Source organism: Malaya genurostris, chromosome 2 (assembly GCF_030247185.1).
Source record: "Malaya genurostris strain Urasoe2022 chromosome 2, Malgen_1.1, whole genome shotgun sequence".
Lineage (NCBI taxonomy): Eukaryota > Metazoa > Arthropoda > Insecta > Diptera > Culicidae > Malaya > Malaya genurostris.
In genome coordinates, this window is record NC_080571.1 from 213,023,626 (window position 1) to 213,043,994 (window position 20,369).

General features: G+C 35.9%; 2 protein-coding genes across 2 annotated transcripts; one reads left to right on the forward strand and one right to left on the reverse strand.

Annotated features, from left to right (window-relative positions):
• The first annotated feature begins 13,400 nt into the window (after positions 1-13,400).
• LOC131427437 (fidgetin-like protein 1) lies at positions 13,401-16,137 on the forward strand. The gene is made up of 3 exons (XM_058590619.1): positions 13,401-14,283; positions 14,356-14,881; positions 14,936-16,137. Exons 1-3 carry the CDS (start codon positions 14,135-14,137, stop codon positions 16,031-16,033), a joined length of 1,773 nt encoding a protein of 590 aa, XP_058446602.1. The 5' UTR covers positions 13,401-14,134; the 3' UTR covers positions 16,034-16,137.
• LOC131427439 (cytochrome c oxidase subunit 6C-like) lies at positions 16,088-16,711 on the reverse strand. Its single transcript, XM_058590620.1, has 3 exons — positions 16,580-16,711; positions 16,286-16,452; positions 16,088-16,226 (listed from the first exon to the last, which is right to left on the reverse strand). The coding sequence occupies exons 2-3, from the start codon at positions 16,450-16,452 to the stop codon at positions 16,157-16,159; spliced, it is 237 nt and encodes a 78-aa protein (XP_058446603.1). The 5' UTR covers positions 16,580-16,711; the 3' UTR covers positions 16,088-16,156.
• Between the last annotated feature and the right edge of the window lie 3,658 nt (positions 16,712-20,369).

A 20,369-nucleotide genomic window follows, 5' to 3' on the forward strand; every position in this document is an offset into this window, starting at 1 on the left:
CAGTCATTATAATCACAGAGAACATACATCCAAGTAGAGATTTCAATGTGTGTAAGAAATTTAACGGTTATTTTAAGAAGCAATCACCAATTAGCAATTCTCCTATAGATGCGCTTCGAGCAGACCAGTAATCTCTTATGGGCCCTTGCAATAGAGCTTTCATACAATGGTAATTAATGCGTGCAAAGTCGTGCGCAACGGTGATATTTAACAGATTTTTACTTGTATGTTTTACACAACTGTTTTGAAAATGTTTGTACTAGCTTGGATGACTGTTCTCCGTGTTATAATCTTGAATTTTTCATCAAATACAAGCGTTCAGAGAGCAATAAATGCGAAATTTCAATTACACACAAAAATAAAATTGTGTTTTTCTAAGAGAAGTATATATTGCATTTAATAGGAACAAAAAATTATAGGAATATATGAAAAATATTTTCAAGTTAAAAGTTTTTTATCCAAATGAAGTTGTTTAAAAAAATATTTCGCCTATCAATAACCAGTTCCAAACAAATGCCATTAGGGCATGTTCAGGTGTGTTCTAGTTCTAGACGCAGAATTTATATCAGTTTTAAAATTTAAATCTAGAAATTATAACAAAACAAACTTGCAGCCCCATCTGCGTTTTATCTGTTTCAAATATAGAAAAAATAGAACGGCAGCGTATACCAGTTTTAAATTTGACAGTAGAACTGTTCGAATAAATAAAACTAAAACGTCTTGCTGGAGATACGTTTGTTTCAGTTTCAGTTAATTTATAGACCACCCATATGAATCGTGCAGCTGCTGAATTTGCTCTTGGAAACGTTTCCTACACGATCAAATCATAGACTAACAGACATGGCACTATGAGTAAATTCTTTTAAAAATAATTTTTGTGACGCACTAGCACAGACTAACAGACAGGACACTCAAATTAGATTCTTCAATCATTTTAACGGTCATTTCGAATATTCCTTCATTTGGGACAGTACTCACATGTGTCATGATGGCGCCACGTTACCCTATCAAAAACATCCTGTCTGTCATCTAGACTGTGTTTATTTTTTTCATTTACCAACAGAGTTGCCATTCATACAGAATTACCTGTAATGTATTTGTATACGTCCATGCGAATTTCATGCAGGATACAGATTTAATACATATTGCCAAAACTATATACATAATTGTGCCTATGTCTCATCCTCCAACGCAAGACAAATAAAAAATACCTACCTACCTACCAACACAATAAAAAATAGTCTAGATGAACAACGTTGAGTCAAATAAATGGTTACCTTCCAACATCGCAAAAAAGTTAAATATTTTATGAACGTAATCCAATAATTTATTGTGTCGATTCATTTTCAAATATTTTGATGAAATCAGGCATCCCTGCAAGCAGCTGATCGGTGTTGACAAACGAGGGGAAACCAACTAGTAAAAAAACTTTTACATAACACAAGGGGTGTACAGATAGTAAATAGTTCGCGCAGTACAATATAGGTGGAGCTAGTGCATCACGAAAAATTATTTTTTATAAGAATTTACTCATACTGTCATGTCTGTTAGTCTGTGGCACTAGTTCTACCTAGAGTGCCTTAAACCAGAGTGACGACAGCTGTTCGTTTGGAATGACAGCTTTGTTCCAAACGAGCAAACGACCTGTCAAACACAATACTACTACAACGAAACTGTCAACATTTCGGATTAAACGTTTTGAGTTGTTGCCAGCATTACGGATGAGATGTCGTCACTCTGGTTAAAGGCACTCTAGTTCTACCCTAAGACAAGACCTGACAACTGAGGGTGCTGCTTTTGTTCCAAAATGGACCAGTTTCTGATTGGCTGATTTTGATGTTGTTACCCGGACATTGTGCAAAGATAAAACTTTTGCAGGGTACGCGAGCAATGATGCCAAGTATAAAGAAAATCAGAAAACAAGTTTCTTTAAATGTATAATTTTAGCTCACTAATGAAAATGAAAATTTTCAGAGAATTTTTCACTTTTTTTCAATTCCATTTGTAATAAATGTTTATAGTGACAGCACTGTGTAATTAAAATCAGCATCAAGCCGTTTTTCTTTTTAGTGAATTAACAGTTCGGCTGAAAAGTTCGTATCGTTTCATAGAAACACACATTTTTTGCCAAAATTCGTTTTTATTATTCAACATAATTGCCATCAGAGGCGATACAGCGATTATAGCGATCTTCCAACTTTTCGATACAATTTTTGTAGTACGATTTGTCCTTTGCCTCAAAATAGGCCTCAGTTTCAGCGATTATCTCTTCATTGCTTCTAAATTTTTTACCAGCGAGCATTCTCTTGAGGTCTGAGAACAGGAAAAAGTCACTGGGGCCAAATCTGGAGAATACGGTGGATGAGGGAGCAATTCGAAGGCCAATTCGTTCAATTTCAGCATGGTTTTTCGTTGTTGTTTTTGATCGATTGTGAGCTCACGCGGCACCCATTTTGCACAATGCTTTCTCATATCCAAATATTCGTGAATAATATGTCCAACACGTTCCTTTGATATCTTTAGGGTGTCAGCTATCTCGATCAACTTCACTTTACGGTCATTGAAAATCATTTTGTGGATTTTTTTCACGTTTTCATCGGTAACAGCCTCTTTTGGACGTCCACTGCGTTCATCGTCTTCGGTGCTCATATGACCAGTACGAAATTTTGCAAACCACTTACGAATTGTTGCTTCGCCCGGTGCAGAGTCTGGATAACACTCATCAAGCCATTTTTTGGTATCGGCGGCACTTTTTTTCATCAAAAAGTAGTGTTTCATCAACACACGAAATTCCTTTTTTTCCATTTTTTTCACAATAACAAAAGTAGCTTCACTCAAAATGCAATATCTCACAAACTAATAATCAGACAGCTGTCAAATTTATACACGTATCTTTTGAAGGTTGGTACTAACTGAAAATGGTATGGATTTAATTCTAGTGGCGCCTTCTCATAGAAACGATACGAACTTTTCAGCCGATCTGTTAAAGTGTATCCAAAAAAGATTTTATAAATTAGTGTAAACTCAAAGGTGTGTTTAGTTTTACGAGTAGAATGAACTGTTGTGTTCCCCACTGTGGTCGCACTAAGCATTTCTATCCAAACTTGACTATATCCGGTTTCCAAAAGATCCGGTAATACGTCAACAATGGATTCGATTTTGCGTTCAACATGAGATATTTCGTGTTTAATCATCAAAGCACCAACACATTTTTCATGTTTATTTCGAATAAAAAACCGAGTCTAAAAATTTAAATTTAATGTTTATTTTTTTCTTAGCATAAAGTTATTAAAAAATCTGTAAATATGGCTACACTGTAGCTGATACGTTGGCATTTATTCCACAGGGCGAAAAAGACGAGAAGGATGATTCGGAAGGAAGAATAAGAAGCCAGTTGTCAGGTCTTGTCTTAGGTTCTACATATATTAATACCTCATATCATCAGACTTTGTGTAATGTTTGAAAATGAATCGTCACAATAAATTATGGGGTTACATAGATAACATATTCAACAATTTTAGCGATGTTGGAAGGTACCATTTATTTTTCTCAACGTTGTTCATCTAGACTATTTTTGATTGTGTTGGTAATTTTCACCAGAAATCAAATGGCGGCCGAAAAGAAGAAAGTAAATATCGTAACAAAACATTCGATTCGGTTCGATTTTATATTGCGTTGGAAGAGGAGAAGTAGGTACGTGGCGGTAACGTGGCGCCTTTATGACATATTCGAGTACTGTCTCAACTAAAAGAATATTCGAAATGACCGTTAAAATGATTAAAGAATCCAATTTGAGTATCCTGTCTGTTAGTTTGTGATCAAATGACCAGAAAAAAATGAAGGATATAATTCTAGAATGAAGCGGAACGATTTTCACAAATCCTTCTGTCAATGTTGCGTGCGTGATTATTTTATGAGTTTGGTCCCAAAAGCTCATACTTGGTGGCTTTCAATATTTGGAAAATAATATTTTTCAATCTACCATAACTTGATCGGATGGAAAATAAACGAATAATAAATTAAATAATTAAAATACAAGAAAAAACTCCTGAAACACAATTGTTTTTATTTATTATTTTGCTTTGCATATATTAAAAATTAGTTGTTAATGTTTTTATTTTCATGAAAAACGAAAAGTTATTGTAAAATTATTGATTTTTAAGACAGTTCACTCACAACACAGACTAACAACATAAATCAAATAAACATAGATTTACCATTGTACGAAGACACTAACAGCGCTTCTAGTGAGAAACGGGTGTACTTTTTTCCATTAGCTACTGTGGTTGTGTTAAATGCGCAGGCAACTTTGTACATGAATTTTAGGAGCATTTACGCACGCAGTCTACACCAGACTGCGGCTTTGGTGTTACGGGTTGCTCAGTACTATTACATAGGAGAATACTTAGGCTGTGAACCGTTTCGTGGTTAATTTTAACTTTTGGTCAGAGATGCCAGATATTTTCATAGAAAATCTGTATTCTTTGTATAAAAAATCTGTATTAATCTGTATTCACTAATAAAATGAAATTCTTACAACAAAATGATGCTAAGATATGTTATTCCAATAGATGGTAGATTCAATCAGCCATTGCCACGCTCACAAGAATATTCAACGTCGAAGTTTCATTTTTTTATCCACAACAATTGAATTGTAATTCCATATATTTATCTAGTTAGAAATTGGTGACTTTATAATTTGACATGGAATTTCAACGCACAATATGCAACGTCAAGTCGGTTCATACAACTCTCAGTTTGACAGTAATGTTTCATGATGCCATTACTTCCTTGAATAAAGTACTGTCTCTGAGCGTATCTTTTTCCAATAAATCATCTTTTGGGTTAGTTTTTCATTCATTTGGCTTCTCTGATATATATTTCCACTAAGTCATTGCAAAAAAATTGAATATCAGTTCAAATTGGTTTCAAATTATAATATAAATGGATTTCACAGATTTCCATATTAATTTGTGATTTGTCCGTTGATTGATAGACTTTTTTATCGTCACTGGAATCAAATACTAAAAGATAGCTCAGACAGAAAAGTTAATTCTTTTCTTTCTTACTTTTTGTGAGATCTGTATAAATCTGTATTAAATTGAGGAAATCTGTATAAAATCTGTACTCTGTATTAAATCTGTATGAGCATGTAAAAATCTGTATAATACAGATAAATCTGTATAAATGGCATCTCTGCTTTTGGTTGAAATCTTACACTCGAGTGGTTATTTTGATGTTGTCAAAAATAACCCTGCTCGAAAGCATGGTTATTTTTGACAGATCGATGGTTATTTTCCGACACTGAAAAAAATCTTGCAAAGAAAATTCTAATATCAATTCTTCAGTCAAAATACTTTCCGGTGCAAAATAAACCCAAATAACTTTTCATCCGTCAAACTTTGAAATGGGCTGCAATTTTAGTTAAATTTACCTACTCGACACAAAATAACCACTCAAAAGTCAGATTTTAACTAAAAGTTAAAATTAACCGCGAAATGATTCACAGCCTAAGTAATGATATTTCAAATTTGCAAAGAAAACTCGTCATTACTGCACCATACACGTTCATTAAAATGATATTAACTAGGAGAAAAACTTTTAATAACACAAGGGCTGTAGATGTTTTCATAGAAAATCTGTATTGCTTTATATAAAAAATCTGTATTAATCTATATTCACTAATAAAATGATATTTTTACCACAAAATAATGCCACAAGATGTTATTTCAATAAAACGTGGTTGTACGATGGTAGATTCAATCAGTCATTGCCGCTCTCACAAGAATATTCAACAACGAAATTTCAGTTTTTTTATCCACAACAATTGAATTGTAAGTTCATATATCTCGGTTGATTTTTAGAAGGCCGTAAGAACAAGTGACAGTTTGTCCGACGACACGACCTGCCACTCGTCTATTAAAACTGTATCGAAAATTTAACTACCCCTCAGTAACTGGTAATGTCAAAACTAAATCGCTAACTAAATATTGAAACTAGCAACAAGGGACAAAAATTGTTTATTTCGAATAACAGAACCATAGTTACCAATGTTGTTCTGGTTGAAAAATAAAAAACAAATCTAAAACGGTACTGACATGTTTTTGTGCTAGCCGAAAAAATGACTATCAGTTCTAGGTAAGGTATTCATAAAATATGCATAATGACAGCTTTTTAGAATAGTAATTTATTTTCAGGTTACCCGTTCGAAAGCTGAACAACAAGTACAATCTACCAAGTTGTGCTGCAAACTGAAACTTTAAAAAACTCAGATCTTCTCTGCGTTGAATGGAGAGAACCTGGCGACTGGAGAATAGCCTGAGGTGTAAAACCACAAACTATTGATATTATCCCAGAATACCTGAAAGCTACTTGATTTTTGTAACCTAATTTTGTATTGCAATTTGTAATTGTAAAAATTTTGTAATTTTACCTCATTCATTCAATAATACGTTCATATTAAATAAAGTGTCCGTAATCGATTCAGCTCCACATTTTATTTCATATATACATAAACGACTGCTTTTGTGATGTGATTAAAAACAATCTTGGATTTCACAGTGCTGTTTGAAAGTCGAAAGTTTCGGGCATCATTCTATGAAAAGAGTTAAGTGATAAACGTGTAAACCGCTTGGTAATTAATAGAAGAGAAAGTGAACAAAGAGAACCTGTCACTTGCTCTTACGGCCTTCTGAAAAATCAACCGAGATATTTATCTTGTTTGAAATTGTTGACTTCATAATTTGACATAAAATTTCAACGTCCAATATGCAACGTCAAGCCGGGTCATACAACTCTCAGTTTGACGGTAAAGTTTCACGATGCCATTACTTCCATGAATATCAGTTCAAATTGGTTTCAAGTTATAATATAAATGGTTTTCAGAACAGATTTCCATATTAATTTGTGATTTGTCCATTAGTATTGATTGATAGACTTTTATCTCGCCGCGAATCAAATACTTAAAGATAGATCAGACAGAAAAGTTTAATTTTTTCTTTCTTACTTTTTGTGAGATCTGTATAAATCTGTATTAAATTGAGGAAATCTGTATAATTCTGTATTAAATCTGTATGAGCATGTAAAAATCTGTATAATACAGATAAATCTGTATAAATGGCATCTCTGGGCTGTACCGATAGTACATGGTTCGCGCAGTTCAATATAGGTGGAACTATTGCCCCATGAAAATGTGTGAACGTTCCAGTAAAGAAAGTATTAAACTAATTTTTATGACGCTGACGTTCCGGTGACGTTGACGAATAGAGACGGCCCGTCTGAATCGTGCATTAGAAGACAAACACGAGAAATGGTCCTAAGTGCAAATGACAGTTTCTCTTTGTTTACTTTCTCTTTCGAGTATTACGGTCCAATCAGTAATCTTTCAATCTAACACTTCACATAGGATAATAGCAAAAACCATAAACTTTCTATATGAACTGTAGAATTACGGTTAAATTACTGGAATTTGCCGTTAAAATTGAAAGAGAAAGTAAACCATGAGAAACTGTCATTTGCACTTGGGACCTTTTCTAATGTTCATCGAGATTAGTCGTCGGCTTAAATGCTTATCACATGTACGATTTCAATGTGCAAAATTATATCAGTGCAAACATCAAGCCGAGCGCGCGAATAGGGATGTCGCGTTTTTTGAAATACTCGATTAGTAAATAATCGAATACAACTTTTCAAACTAATCGATTTGCTTGATTAATCGTACAGAATTACTCGATTAATCGATTAGCTTGCGATTAAGCATGACTAAATTTGATGGGCGATCTAACGTTGTGTTTCACTGCTAGATGCGTACGTGTGCGAGGATAATGATTGCAATATTAGCTGTCAAAATACAAGGGAAAACCGAATTTTCACTTGTAAAATCCTTTATAACTTACATACAACGACATTTTTTCAAGCGAAAAGTTAATTTTAGTGTGAGAAAAATCAATTTCTACCTATGTTATTGTAGCAGCACCCAGGATTCTGTTTTAAACCAGGCATATTTTCAGATCTGATCTTAGCATGCGAGAAAAGGTTATGTTGATAACTTGGAATGATTTTATTCGTTGCGTACATTATAAAATATTACTTGAAAGACCGCACAGATGCGCAAACCTAAGCGAATATGCGATATTATGATGAGGAATAGTTTTTTACTAAGAACTAATTCCGGATCTCGATATTGATCAACATATCATCTTATAAAAACAAAAATGATTACACGAAACGAAAGAAAATAAATTTTCTTACATTTTAAAATAAACAGTTCTTATAACAAGTTCTAGAATTCTACAAAATAATTGAAATTATATAAGAAAAAATCAATCTTAAGAAAGGTTCAAATAATGAAACATAGATGGCGGGTCAGGTGAAATTAGTTCTACGTTCGATTGTCAATTTTGTTTAAGTCGATTTGTTGTTTCAAGTGGTGACAGATTGTTTTCGAAACAACTTACTTATTTCACGCACAAAAATTAAACAAATGTCTAGTAATTAGAATGAATAGATATTCTAATTTGAATCAAATATTGGTCTCGTTTTTATAAACACCATTAAGTCACATGGCAAAATTTTCTTTGAAGAAATGCAGGCGAATTATTCAAAATAGAGCATATTTTTAACTACCAAAAAAATTTTTCTTCTTCGATTACTGTTATGATATACACTCAGCCAGTACATAACAGATCTTCAAGTAAGTGGCAGGGTGCTTAGTGACTTTAAAACAAACACGACATATTTTTGTAATAATCACAATTTGTTTGGAGCCACCATGAAGTAATAACATTCGAGTTTGAATCTATTGATTTGATGTTTGATGAGCAACTAACCGTTTCATCGTTTTCATTATACTGTTTTTTCTGAATGAAGTTTAAATTACTTGATTAAGCTCTCGGTCCTCGCACACTAAGATTACTAGAAATCAATAAATCAATTTGAGGTATATAAACTCAAAAACTAGTAATATAAACTAGTAAATATGTGTATAATAGCTTTTAATCAAAATATGTCTCTTTCAAACAAGAACAAACTAAGAAAAACAAAAAATCACGCGAAACAATATACATTTGTTTGTTTGTTGCGAATGATATCCTATGTAGCAAACCTAATTTACTATTCTCATCGTTTGAATAGTAAAATACTGTTGAAATCATAGTAACGCAAAGGTTTATGTGACAAATCATAGCCTTCGAAAAGGTGAATGTGAGAGCATGGAACTAAAGCTTTCAGAATGTCAATTCAGGAAACTTGAATTATCTCAGGTTTATAATTTTTAAGCAGACGATTTATAGGTAAAAGATTCAAAACAATTTTGGTTTAATTTTATTAAAAATATTGTGCGATTAGTAATATAAATAAAGAAATGTCAATATTTTTGATAGAAAAGCAGTGTAAATATTTTTGATGAACCAGAGATTATCTATTAGAATAAAAAAAAGGCGGGTGGGTAATGTCAGCGACATAACTGGATGTCGTGAATACGAGAACAACTGACATGTTCCTTAACACTTCCGAATATCAATTGTATGAATTATGCAAGTATTCCCCTTTTTCAAATTTTTCGCAAAAACAAAGAAGGCTTTACTTGATCTCGATTACTGTGAATTTCACACAGCGAAAAGTGCACAAATCTAACCAATGTTATGAAACATTTGGTCAGTGTGAGAGGGACATTAGTCTCTCAGCCCAAAGCCATAATAACCCACCAATCAACAATAATGACGGTTCATTTAAAAGAGAGGTAATAACAAAGAAAAAGCAGTGCACTCACCATTTGGGTTGTCGTCACGTTGCCAAAAATCACGTCTTTCTCGGCGGTCTCGCCGTCCGTTCTGTTTCCCATGAAGTTCAGATTTGCCGCAGCAGCGAAATTCCTCAGGCAGCTTTCCCGGGTGATCCTCGTGCGAAGTGGGAGTCGTTTCCGTCCTGTTTCTTCTTCTGGTTCTGCCTGTCGACTCCAGCGCCAAACCTCGGAATCGGCTCTCCGGATACCCTCGTGCTATCCACGATAATGCGACGATTGCACTTCCAGGGGAAACGCTGACCCCTCACTGATTCTTCACCACTTCGGATTTTACCGCCTCCGCACAGGAATCCGATTCACAACGGCCCTGCGAAAACTGCTTGCTACACCGCTGCAGTGCGATCACACAGCGACGCCGGAACCACTCGGGGAACGCTTGACACGGGAACTCTGGATGTTGGCGTGGTGATTACTCCCAATTTTTGCTGTGAACGGGTCAACATCCAAGTCCGTTGATTTTTATCGAAACCACCGATAAGGATCGCTGACCAGGACGTCATTCACTCGGGACTCCCGGGACACGCGGTCACGGTTTTTTCAGTCGCTTGCTTCACACTTTCCCGGCCTTCTTTTTTTCACGTCCTCTCGCTCGCGTGTTCACCCAAAAACTGATTTGTCATTTTTCCCCTCCGTCCGGCCGGCGTATTCAAAATAATAATCTATACCGTTTCGCTCTTCAAGCGAGTAATTTACTATTGTCTCTGTTTTAATGCAGAGTGTTTCGTGCACGCTTAACACAAACCCCTCATGAACCTTAAGTTACTAAATTAACTGTAACACAACATTGCCGTTACAGAAAAATTTCTCATGAATCGGCGAAAGCTCGAATCATGAGAAATTTATGAGCCAACATCACAAAGAAGTCCCCCGGAGACTATACATCGCATTATGAACGTGATGCTTAAGACAATCAACGCTCGTAACATGTTCCTGTACGGAACAAGCTTCACAAAACTAAATGACACAAATCCACAAATCTATACAATAACGCCAGCGAATTCTGGCTAATTCGCGATTACCGCCAACTAACTTATGGCTATCAGTCTCCGGGTAAGTCCTTATACACCAAACACGAAAGTCCTGTTGTAACGGCAGAACATTCAATAAACTCTTAACCTATTTTAGTGCTAAATAGGTTTGAATTAACAATGAAGATATAACTAAACAATGTATTTGTGATAGCTTTTTTGGTTTGTAACAAATGGTTGACTGTCGTAGAGGAAAAGGGGTATTTAGTCCCTCGATCGTTATGAGCCCAATGCAAGGGTTTTACCGCGCCCAGAATCGCGTTACTTTTGTACGGATTGTCATAACGACCCCTATTACAACTGTCTACCCGATTTACGAATCCTGACTGCTCTGGATCTTGCATGACGTCGACACCAATCCAGGAATGGGTAGTTTCTTCCGATCTCGTGTTTTCGTGAAACTTTGTAGCTGGTGTAACTCATAGCTGTTTAAACGACTGTCAGTTTCTCCCGATCTGACCAAACGGCAGGCCTGTGAAGGCTAGGTATTCTCTCAGTATCCTTCATGTGCGGTTGAATTCAATCGTTGTACTTTCACTCGATGGGTCATTGCACCCAGATTAACCATGTGGCGTAATGCCATTTCATAGTAGATTTCTTCATCATTCAAATGAGTGAAATCCATTCTACTTATGTATATTAACTATCACGGAACCAAACCAAATCTTAAAATATCACAAATCTCACTTGAACGTAAACTAGCAAATTTTGGCTCAAATACACAAATCAAAAATTTACAAGTGGGATTTTTAGTTGGGCGCCAGTGTTATGAAACATTTGGTCAGTGTGAGAGGGACATTAGTCTCTCAGCCCAAAGCCATAATAACCCACCAATCAACAATAATGACGGTTCATTTAAAAGAGAGGTAATAACAAAGAAAAAGCAGTGCACTCACCATTTGGGTTGTCGTCACGTTGCCAAAAATCACGTCTTTCTCGGCGGTCTCGCCGTCCGTTCTGTTTCCCATGAAGTTCAGATTTGCCGCAGCAGCGAAATTCCTCAGGCAGCTTTCCCGGGTGATCCTCGTGCGAAGTGGGAGTCGTTTCCGTCCTGTTTCTTCTTCTGGTTCTGCCTGTCGACTCCAGCGCCAAACCTCGGAATCGGCTCTCCGGATACCCTCGTGCTATCCACGATAATGCGACGATTGCACTTCCAGGGGAAACGCTGACCCCTCACTGATTCTTCACCACTTCGGATTTTACCGCCTCCGCACAGGAATCCGATTCACAACGGCCCTGCGAAAACTGCTTGCTACACCGCTGCAGTGCGATCACACAGCGACGCCGGAACCACTCGGGGAACGCTTGACACGGGAACTCTGGATGTTGGCGTGGTGATTACTCCCAATTTTTGCTGTGAACGGGTCAACATCCAAGTCCGTTGATTTTTATCGAAACCACCGATAAGGATCGCTGACCAGGACGTCATTCACTCGGGACTCCCGGGACACGCGGTCACGGTTTTTTCAGTCGCTTGCTTCACACTTTCCCGGCCTTCTTTTTTTCACGTCCTCTCGCTCGCGTGTTCACCCAAAAACTGATTTGTCATTTTTCCCCTCCGTCCGGCCGGCGTATTCAAAATAATAATCTATACCGTTTCGCTCTTCAAGCGAGTAATTTACTATTGTCTCTGTTTTAATGCAGAGTGTTTCGTGCACGCTTAACACAAACCCCTCATGAACCTTAAGTTACTAAATTAACTGTAACACCAAATTGTTCTTGATTTGCACTAAACTGAGGATAATTACCTTCGATTTGCGAAAAACAAATCCTAATAGTTCTTTAGAAAACTTTTAGAGCCATTAGAACGGCTGATTTTGTGTAATGCTCTCCACCGTTGTTTTTTCACCAATGCTAATGACTGGCAGCTGTGACGTAATCGCTCTTGTCGAAAGCGAAACTAGCTTTGCAAACGACAAAAAATACATCTGCTCGCAGTGGCGATAGAAACCAAACTGATTCAAATTTTGTTAAGAGATTCCCTTTTTTGTTATTTCGTTTGTAGCTTTTTCAATAATGGGCGGTCCTAACGGCTATAAAAATAGCCGCATACAGAATTTTAATGTCGATTATTTCATTTCGGATTTGCATAATTTATTGAAAGAAACTATCAATATGCTGTAGGGATTCGTTTCTAGCATTCAGAAGGACCAAATTGAGGAACTCACTACGATATTCACAACTTTTTGGAACCTTTTTTTAGAACGATTTGTTGTACAGCAGCAGATATTTTGTTCTCTTCCTCAGAACGCGTTCTGATTGGCTGGTGTTGACATGGGTCAAATGAGATAGGTTTTTCAATAGTGTACTATTGAAATACTTCAATGCTTTTGCTATACACGTTTAAGTTGAAAAATTTCGATTCTATTGGTAGTTAGATTATATAAATCCTTCCATAGATCACTGAGCTATGAGCTTTCAAAATACGAGAAAGGCAAACGCGCCTTATGAATTATCCTCTTTGATACTCGTTTATACCAAACATTATGCCACACAACTGAAAATTTTATCATAAAATTGTGATTATATTTCCGATGGCATGTAGCAAAATTATGTTGATTCGTTAGATACAACAAGAGATATTCACGATCAAAAACTTATCACTCTCTCAGAGGGTAAATATTGAAAAGGCACCCCATAGTAAAGTAAGTCGTATTCACGACAAAATCAACAGAATTTTGTGCAGTTTTTGATAACATTGAAACTTCTCAACTCATTGACAAAATGAAACGAAACCAAATTTGAGGAATACAATTGAGAAGATTATAATGAACATAAGTGAAACTGGAGTCATTTCTTTCATTTTATTGTATTGTAATTTTCACTGGTGGTAAGATTACTGTCTGAAAAAACTTCGAAAACCTCTAAAAAGTCTGCAAAACTGCATAGTTTGCTAAAAAAGAAAATTCATCAAATTCACATAAAATCTGCAACTTGGTATCTGTGATTCTGACGCTCATTATTTCGCAATTCTGCGACGATTCCGTCGCATTCTATGCTAAGCTGAAATTCGCAATACTAATCGAACCAATAATCGTAGGAAATTATTCGATTACTGCGATTATCTGAAAGAATTCAATCGATTAAATTTCATTCGATTAACTGTGCCTTTACTCGATTATTCGATTAATCGATCGATATTACGACATCTCTACGCGCGAATCGATGACAGCCTCTTAATCTTTGATTTGTTATTTAAATTTGATATCTATACATAAAATTATCAGATACCTATAGCTTTAGATGTTATTTTACTAGCACCAATGAATTTTGTCCTTTTCAAAAATAATTTTTCATCATCTGTATGATAATGGAAAATATAGGCGAAACGGAAGCATATATTCTTCATGTTTTGAAAACCGCTGATTCGGCCAAACAAGAAAAAGACTCGTTCAAAAAAGTTGACTTACTCAGAACATCGACATCTCAATTGTTCGCGGAAGCACTTAGAAGGTAATTATTTTGTAATTAATTCGGAAGACATGAAACTGATATTTTGAATATTTTTACAATGAATGCCTTTAGCAATGACGAACGCTTCGCTTGTTCACTTCTTCAGTGCCATTTGGATACGTACCAGGAAGCAGTAATTGATCCAGATTCGGTAAATAATTATTGCGATGAAGTGTTAAATTTATTGGAAACACAAACGGAATGTGATGAAAAAGACGAAAAAGTTATTGAGGAAATTGCGCTGGGAGATCCTTTAAGTTATTTAACTGAAAAAAGACATTGTAAGGGGTGCTTTGAAGATTGTGTTACATGGCAACTAGATGACAATCTTACTAAATCTGTTTTCAAACAGAAAACCCTTACAAATGAAAATGCGTCTAATATAAATCATGTATCTGCTTCGCTCAATTCCAATGAACTGCTCAACATGGGTAAAATTAAATCCAGAACAGTTCAAGAACTTTCACGTCGTATATTTGATCAGAAAAAATCAGAATCTTTAGATAATGTACCTAAGGAGGAGGAAAGAAACTGTAACGATGCAGCGACTAGTTCTTTTCGGACGGCTAAAGATGAGTTACAAATTCAAAATCTAAAAGTAATGTAAACGCTTTCACATTGAACCGGCTTCACCACGTTTTTTTGTTTACAGAAATACGGAAACGTTAATCCACCAGGTAAAACTCCTCTTTTTGCATATGGTAAAAAATCGCTTGGAGGTCGTCGAACGTTAGGAAGCAGGTTTGTTTGTCCGATACGTGATGAGAGCACTGAAAAGCCAGCCATTAGCTCCCAAGGATCTAACCACAGTCAAAACAGTGAGGATGAAGAAATAGATGAACGTTTGCGACACATAGATCCCAAAATGATTGAGTTGATTCGTAGTGAAATTATGGATCGGTTCACTCCTCTGACATGGGATGATATTGCTGGATTGGATTATGCGAAGACAACTATTCAGGAGGCTGTAGTTTGGCCCATTTTAAGGCCAGACATATTCACTGGATTGCGTCGACCTCCTCGTGGGATTCTTTTGTTCGGACCTCCAGGAACAGGGAAAACTTTGATTGGAAAATGCATTGCATCACAATCGAAGTCTACATTTTTCAGTATTAGTGCGTCTTCTTTAACATCCAAATGGATCGGCGATGGAGAAAAAATGGTTAGAGCGCTATTCGCAGTAGCAACTGTTCATCAACCAGCGGTTGTGTTCATCGACGAAATTGATTCGCTTCTTTGTCAGAGGTCGGAAACAGAACATGAAAGTTCACGAAGATTGAAGACGGAATTTTTGGTGCAATTGGATGGTGCTGCTACCGGCGAAGATGATCGTATTCTGATTGTAGGAGCTACAAACAGGCCGCAGGAGCTCGATGAAGCTGCTCGTAGACGACTCGTGAAAAGATTGTACATTCCGTTGCCAGAACTTTCAGCTAGGATTAAGATACTGTCTCGACTTTTAGCGAATGAGAAGAGTTCACTTTTATCTGACGAAATGACCGTGATTGGCCAACTCACCGAAGGATTTTCCGGGGCAGATATGAAAGTTTTGTGTCACGAAGCTTCGATGGGACCAATACGTTCGATCCCGTTCGAACAGCTTAGTCGGATAGGCAAAGATGAGGTTCGCCCGGTTTGCTATGCAGATTTTAAGAATGCACTTGAAAGGGTTCGTGCTAGTGTGTCGCAGAAAGATCTTACACAGTATGTGCAGTGGGATAGATGTTACGGGTCAGGAGCCTCTTGCTGACAAACGCATAATAGTAAATGCTATTTTGTCGGATAAGAACGAAACCATGTAATGTTCTGGGTTATTTCATTTATTCATTAAATATATGCACAATGTTCACTGAACTATATACTTTTGTTTCTATTAATCTTGCACGGATTCCAAAAGTCCAGCTTTTCTCATACGCTCAAAGTGCGCGTTCGCGTCATAGGTCCTAAAACATAAAAGTTGATAATTTATGACTGATTCATGTTACGATTGAAGTAAATTTACTTATAGAAATTGGCGTAAGCTTCTTTCTTTGGATCGACATACAAAACCTTGGTTATGATAACCGAAACGGTGCATATAACACCAGCCACTATAAGATTACGTTTTATCGAGGCATTGTGCAATCCTCGCAGGACGGGTTTAGGGATCCTTGTGGTAACTTCCGACATCTGAAAATAGTGAATATTATGTAATGAGTATAAACACTTATAACATGAGTTCTGAGAAAATTTTCATTTTAATAATCTGAATTCTTCTAGTATGTCTCATAATTTTCTACTAAAATATCAGAATTACCTTTGAAAACCGAACGACTTCAGAAAATATACTTCAAAAAATTTTCTTCGAAGAGTTTCTGCGAACAGATGTATTTAATAAAAATTGGAATGATTTAAAAACGATAGATATAGGAAACTTAGCAAATATAATTCTATCAAACAATTATTTTTCAAGCGTTTTAAAGATTTACATATTATTGAAACTAGGTGGGAATTTTTTTATCTAGATCGAAAAATACACACTGTAATATAATTTCAAAACAAGCTCTTTCGCAGTTAACTCGTCTGGAATTGGATTCGTAATTCAGTATTCTCCTAAGACAAGACCTGACAACTGGCTTCTTATTCTTCCTTCCGAATCATCTTTCTCGTCATTTTCGCCCTGTGGAATAAATACCAACGTATCGGCTACAGTGCAGCCATATTTACAGATTTTTTTTAATAACTATGCTAGGAAAAAATATTACATTTAAATTTTTAGACTTTAGGTTTTTGATTTGAAATAAACATAAAACATGTTTTGGTGAATGCATTTCTTTATTATATATTAATGCTTAAAAACAATTAATTGAGCTTTGATGACAAAACACGAAATATCTCATGTTGAACGAAAAATCGAATCCATTGTTGACGTATTACCACAGACTAACAGACAGAACACTCAAATTAGATTCTTTAACCATATAAACGGTCATTTCGAATATTCCTTTAGTTGGGACAGTACTCGCATATGTCATGATGGCGCCACGTTACCCTATCAAATACATCCTGTCTGTCATCTAGACTGTGTTTATTTTTTTCATTTACCAACCGAGTTGCCATTCATACAGAATTACCTGTAATGTATTGATTTGTATACCTCCATGCGAATTTCATGCAGGATACAGATTAATTACATATTGCCAAAACTATATACAGAATTGTGCCTACTTCTCATCCTACAACGCAATACAAAATCGAACCCGTTTTGTTACAATATTTACTTGCTTCTGGTCTTAATTTCGGATGAAAATTACCAACACAATCAAAAATAGTCTAGATGAACAACGTTGAGTAAAATAAATGTTTACTTTCCAACATCGCTAAAAAAGTTAAATATATTATCAACGTACTACAATAATTTATTGTGACGATTCATTATCAAATATTTTGATGAAATCAGGCAACCCTGTAAGCAGCTGATCGGTGTTGACAAACGAGGGGAAACCAACTAGTAAAAAACCTTTTACGTAACACAAGGGGTGTACCGATAGTAAATAGTTCGCGCAGTACAATATAGGTGGTACTAGTGCATCACGAAAAATGATTTTTATAACAATTTACTCATACTGTCATGTCTGTTAGTCTGTGGTATTACCGGATCTTTTGGAAACCGGAAAAAGTCAGATTTGGATAGAAATGCTTAATGCGACCACAGTGTGGAACACAACAGTTCATTCTTCTCGTAAAACTAAACACACTTTTGAGTTTACACTAATTTAACAAATCTTTTTTGGTTACACTTTAATTCACTAACAAGAAAAACTGCTTGATGCCTATTTTAATTACACAGTCTTGCCACTATAATCATTTATTACCAATGAGATTGAAAAAAAAGTGAAACATTCTCCAAAAATTTTCATTTTCATTGGTGAGCTAAAATTATACAATTTAATAAATTTGTTTTCTGATTTTCTTTATACTTGGCATCATTGCTCGCGTACCCTGCAAAAGTTTTTTCTTTTCACAATGTGCAGGTGGCAACATCAAAATCAGCCAATCAGAAACTGGTCCATTTTGGAACAAAAGCAGCCCCCCCTTGTCTTAGGTATTTTCCAAACAAATTCCGAAACAGATGTTGTTGCATCCGAAAGCAATCCGAGTTGGAATCAGTTGTTGCATCTGATTCGGAATTTGTTTGGAAATCATACTGAACTACGAATCAACTTCCAGACAAGTTGACTGGGTTGCTTCTTCCCGCTTGTGAGGAATTCTGGCAACCATCAGAAGGCTGGCTGTCAAAATTGTCCAGGCGAAATTGCGTCATTATTTCGCCTCACGTGACCTTCTTTTTTTTCTTTTATTTATTCGACTTTATTTGATATTCGTCAATCCCGCATGTACATACAAAAAAAAAACGAATCTTGAGACTAGGTGAAATATGGGTATGTTTGGTAGTGAGAAAGCAATGTTATTGGTAATAACATTTTCCCTAATTAGTATATGAAGGGTAATAATTTATTGCCTTTAATATGTACTTTTTATTGAAAAAATAAAATTAAGACTAAAAATGTAGAACCGATTCAAACCGGTTCTGCCAATCTTGTATGGCAAGAATCCGACAGAAACAGAAGCGTTAATAACCGCTAGGCGAAATTCTCTGCCAGAAAAGGTTGTTGCATTGTTGCCAGACTTTTGCCAGAATTCTGACAGAACTCTGGCAAAAATGGCTGACAGACATAACCAGCCGTCTGGGGGGAAATCTGCCCGCCGCTTACAAGTGGGTTGTGTCGCATTGTGCAAATTGTTTAAGTGTTTGCTCGTGAAAATCGATTCGAATTGATTTCTTAAATTTAATGCTGGACCATTTGGAGATGCTATATATTATACAATTTTCATAATAAAGATAAAGTTTTATGATGTCAACTACTTCAGTCTGTAAACAAATACTTCTCATGAAATTCTTAGCAACACAGTAATAATCATTGCCAATGGTATGAATTTTTGAACTCAAGCTATTAAAGTTTTGACAGGTACTTTTTGCACATACTAATATTAGCAGGGATGCCAGGTCATTTTTTCAAAAATCTGTGATCAAGCCAAAAACCTGTCTGTGAAAATCTGTGCACGTTTCCCGTACCATAATAGCAGATCGGAATCAATTTGATGAGCAAAAAAAGTTGATCGAAATCATTTTGGTGAGCAAATAAAAAAAGGTCTCACTACTAACACGCTCTGTACCTTTTTACTCAACCGCTCTGTACTTTTAGGTGCTAAACTGTGCTCGATTTAAAAATCTGTGATTTATTTCAGAATCTGTGAAAATCTGTGATCATTTTCAGAAATCTGTGAAAATCTGTACCATTTTTAAAATCTCTGCAGAAAGTTGAAAATCTGTGAAACACAGATTAATCTGCGAACCTGGCATTATTAATCTGTGTACAACCTGGCATTATTAATATTAGTACAAATGCCATATGCCGTTCACATTAGGGATACCAGGTTAAATTCTTAGCAGGCTTTAAAAAGTTTGTGCAATCTAACTAACATTTAACATTCGATAATAACTCGGGTCGGTCGATGCACTTAATTATTTCTAAAATATCGACAAAGGCATAGTACAGGGGACTGGATGTGAGTAGGGATTTCATTCGTGTGAGGTCCAGACTCATGTCCAATCACTACACGTTAGATGCACATCTCCTTCGAATTGGACTTTCCGAGACTAATCATTGTGCTTGTGGCGAAGGTTATCGCGATATTGATCATGTCGTTTGGACATGCGTGGAGTATCGTGATGTCAGATCTGAACTAATAAATTCCTTGCGTACTCAAGGTAGACTATCCAATGTTCCAGTTCGCGACATTCTTGCTTGTCGTGATCGTTCTTACATGAAACTTCTTTATCATTTTATTAAGTCCATTGGAGTTCCAACTTAAATTTTATTTTATGTTAGACCCCTTTCTTTTCCATGAGTTCAACCAATAGCCAGCTATATTAAATGAATGAAAGTGATGAACTGACACAAACAAACCTAAATAGTTATAAGTGTCGTGATTTTTTCTTGGAATTCTGCTATCTTTGTTCATCCTTTCAATTTTCAGGAGGA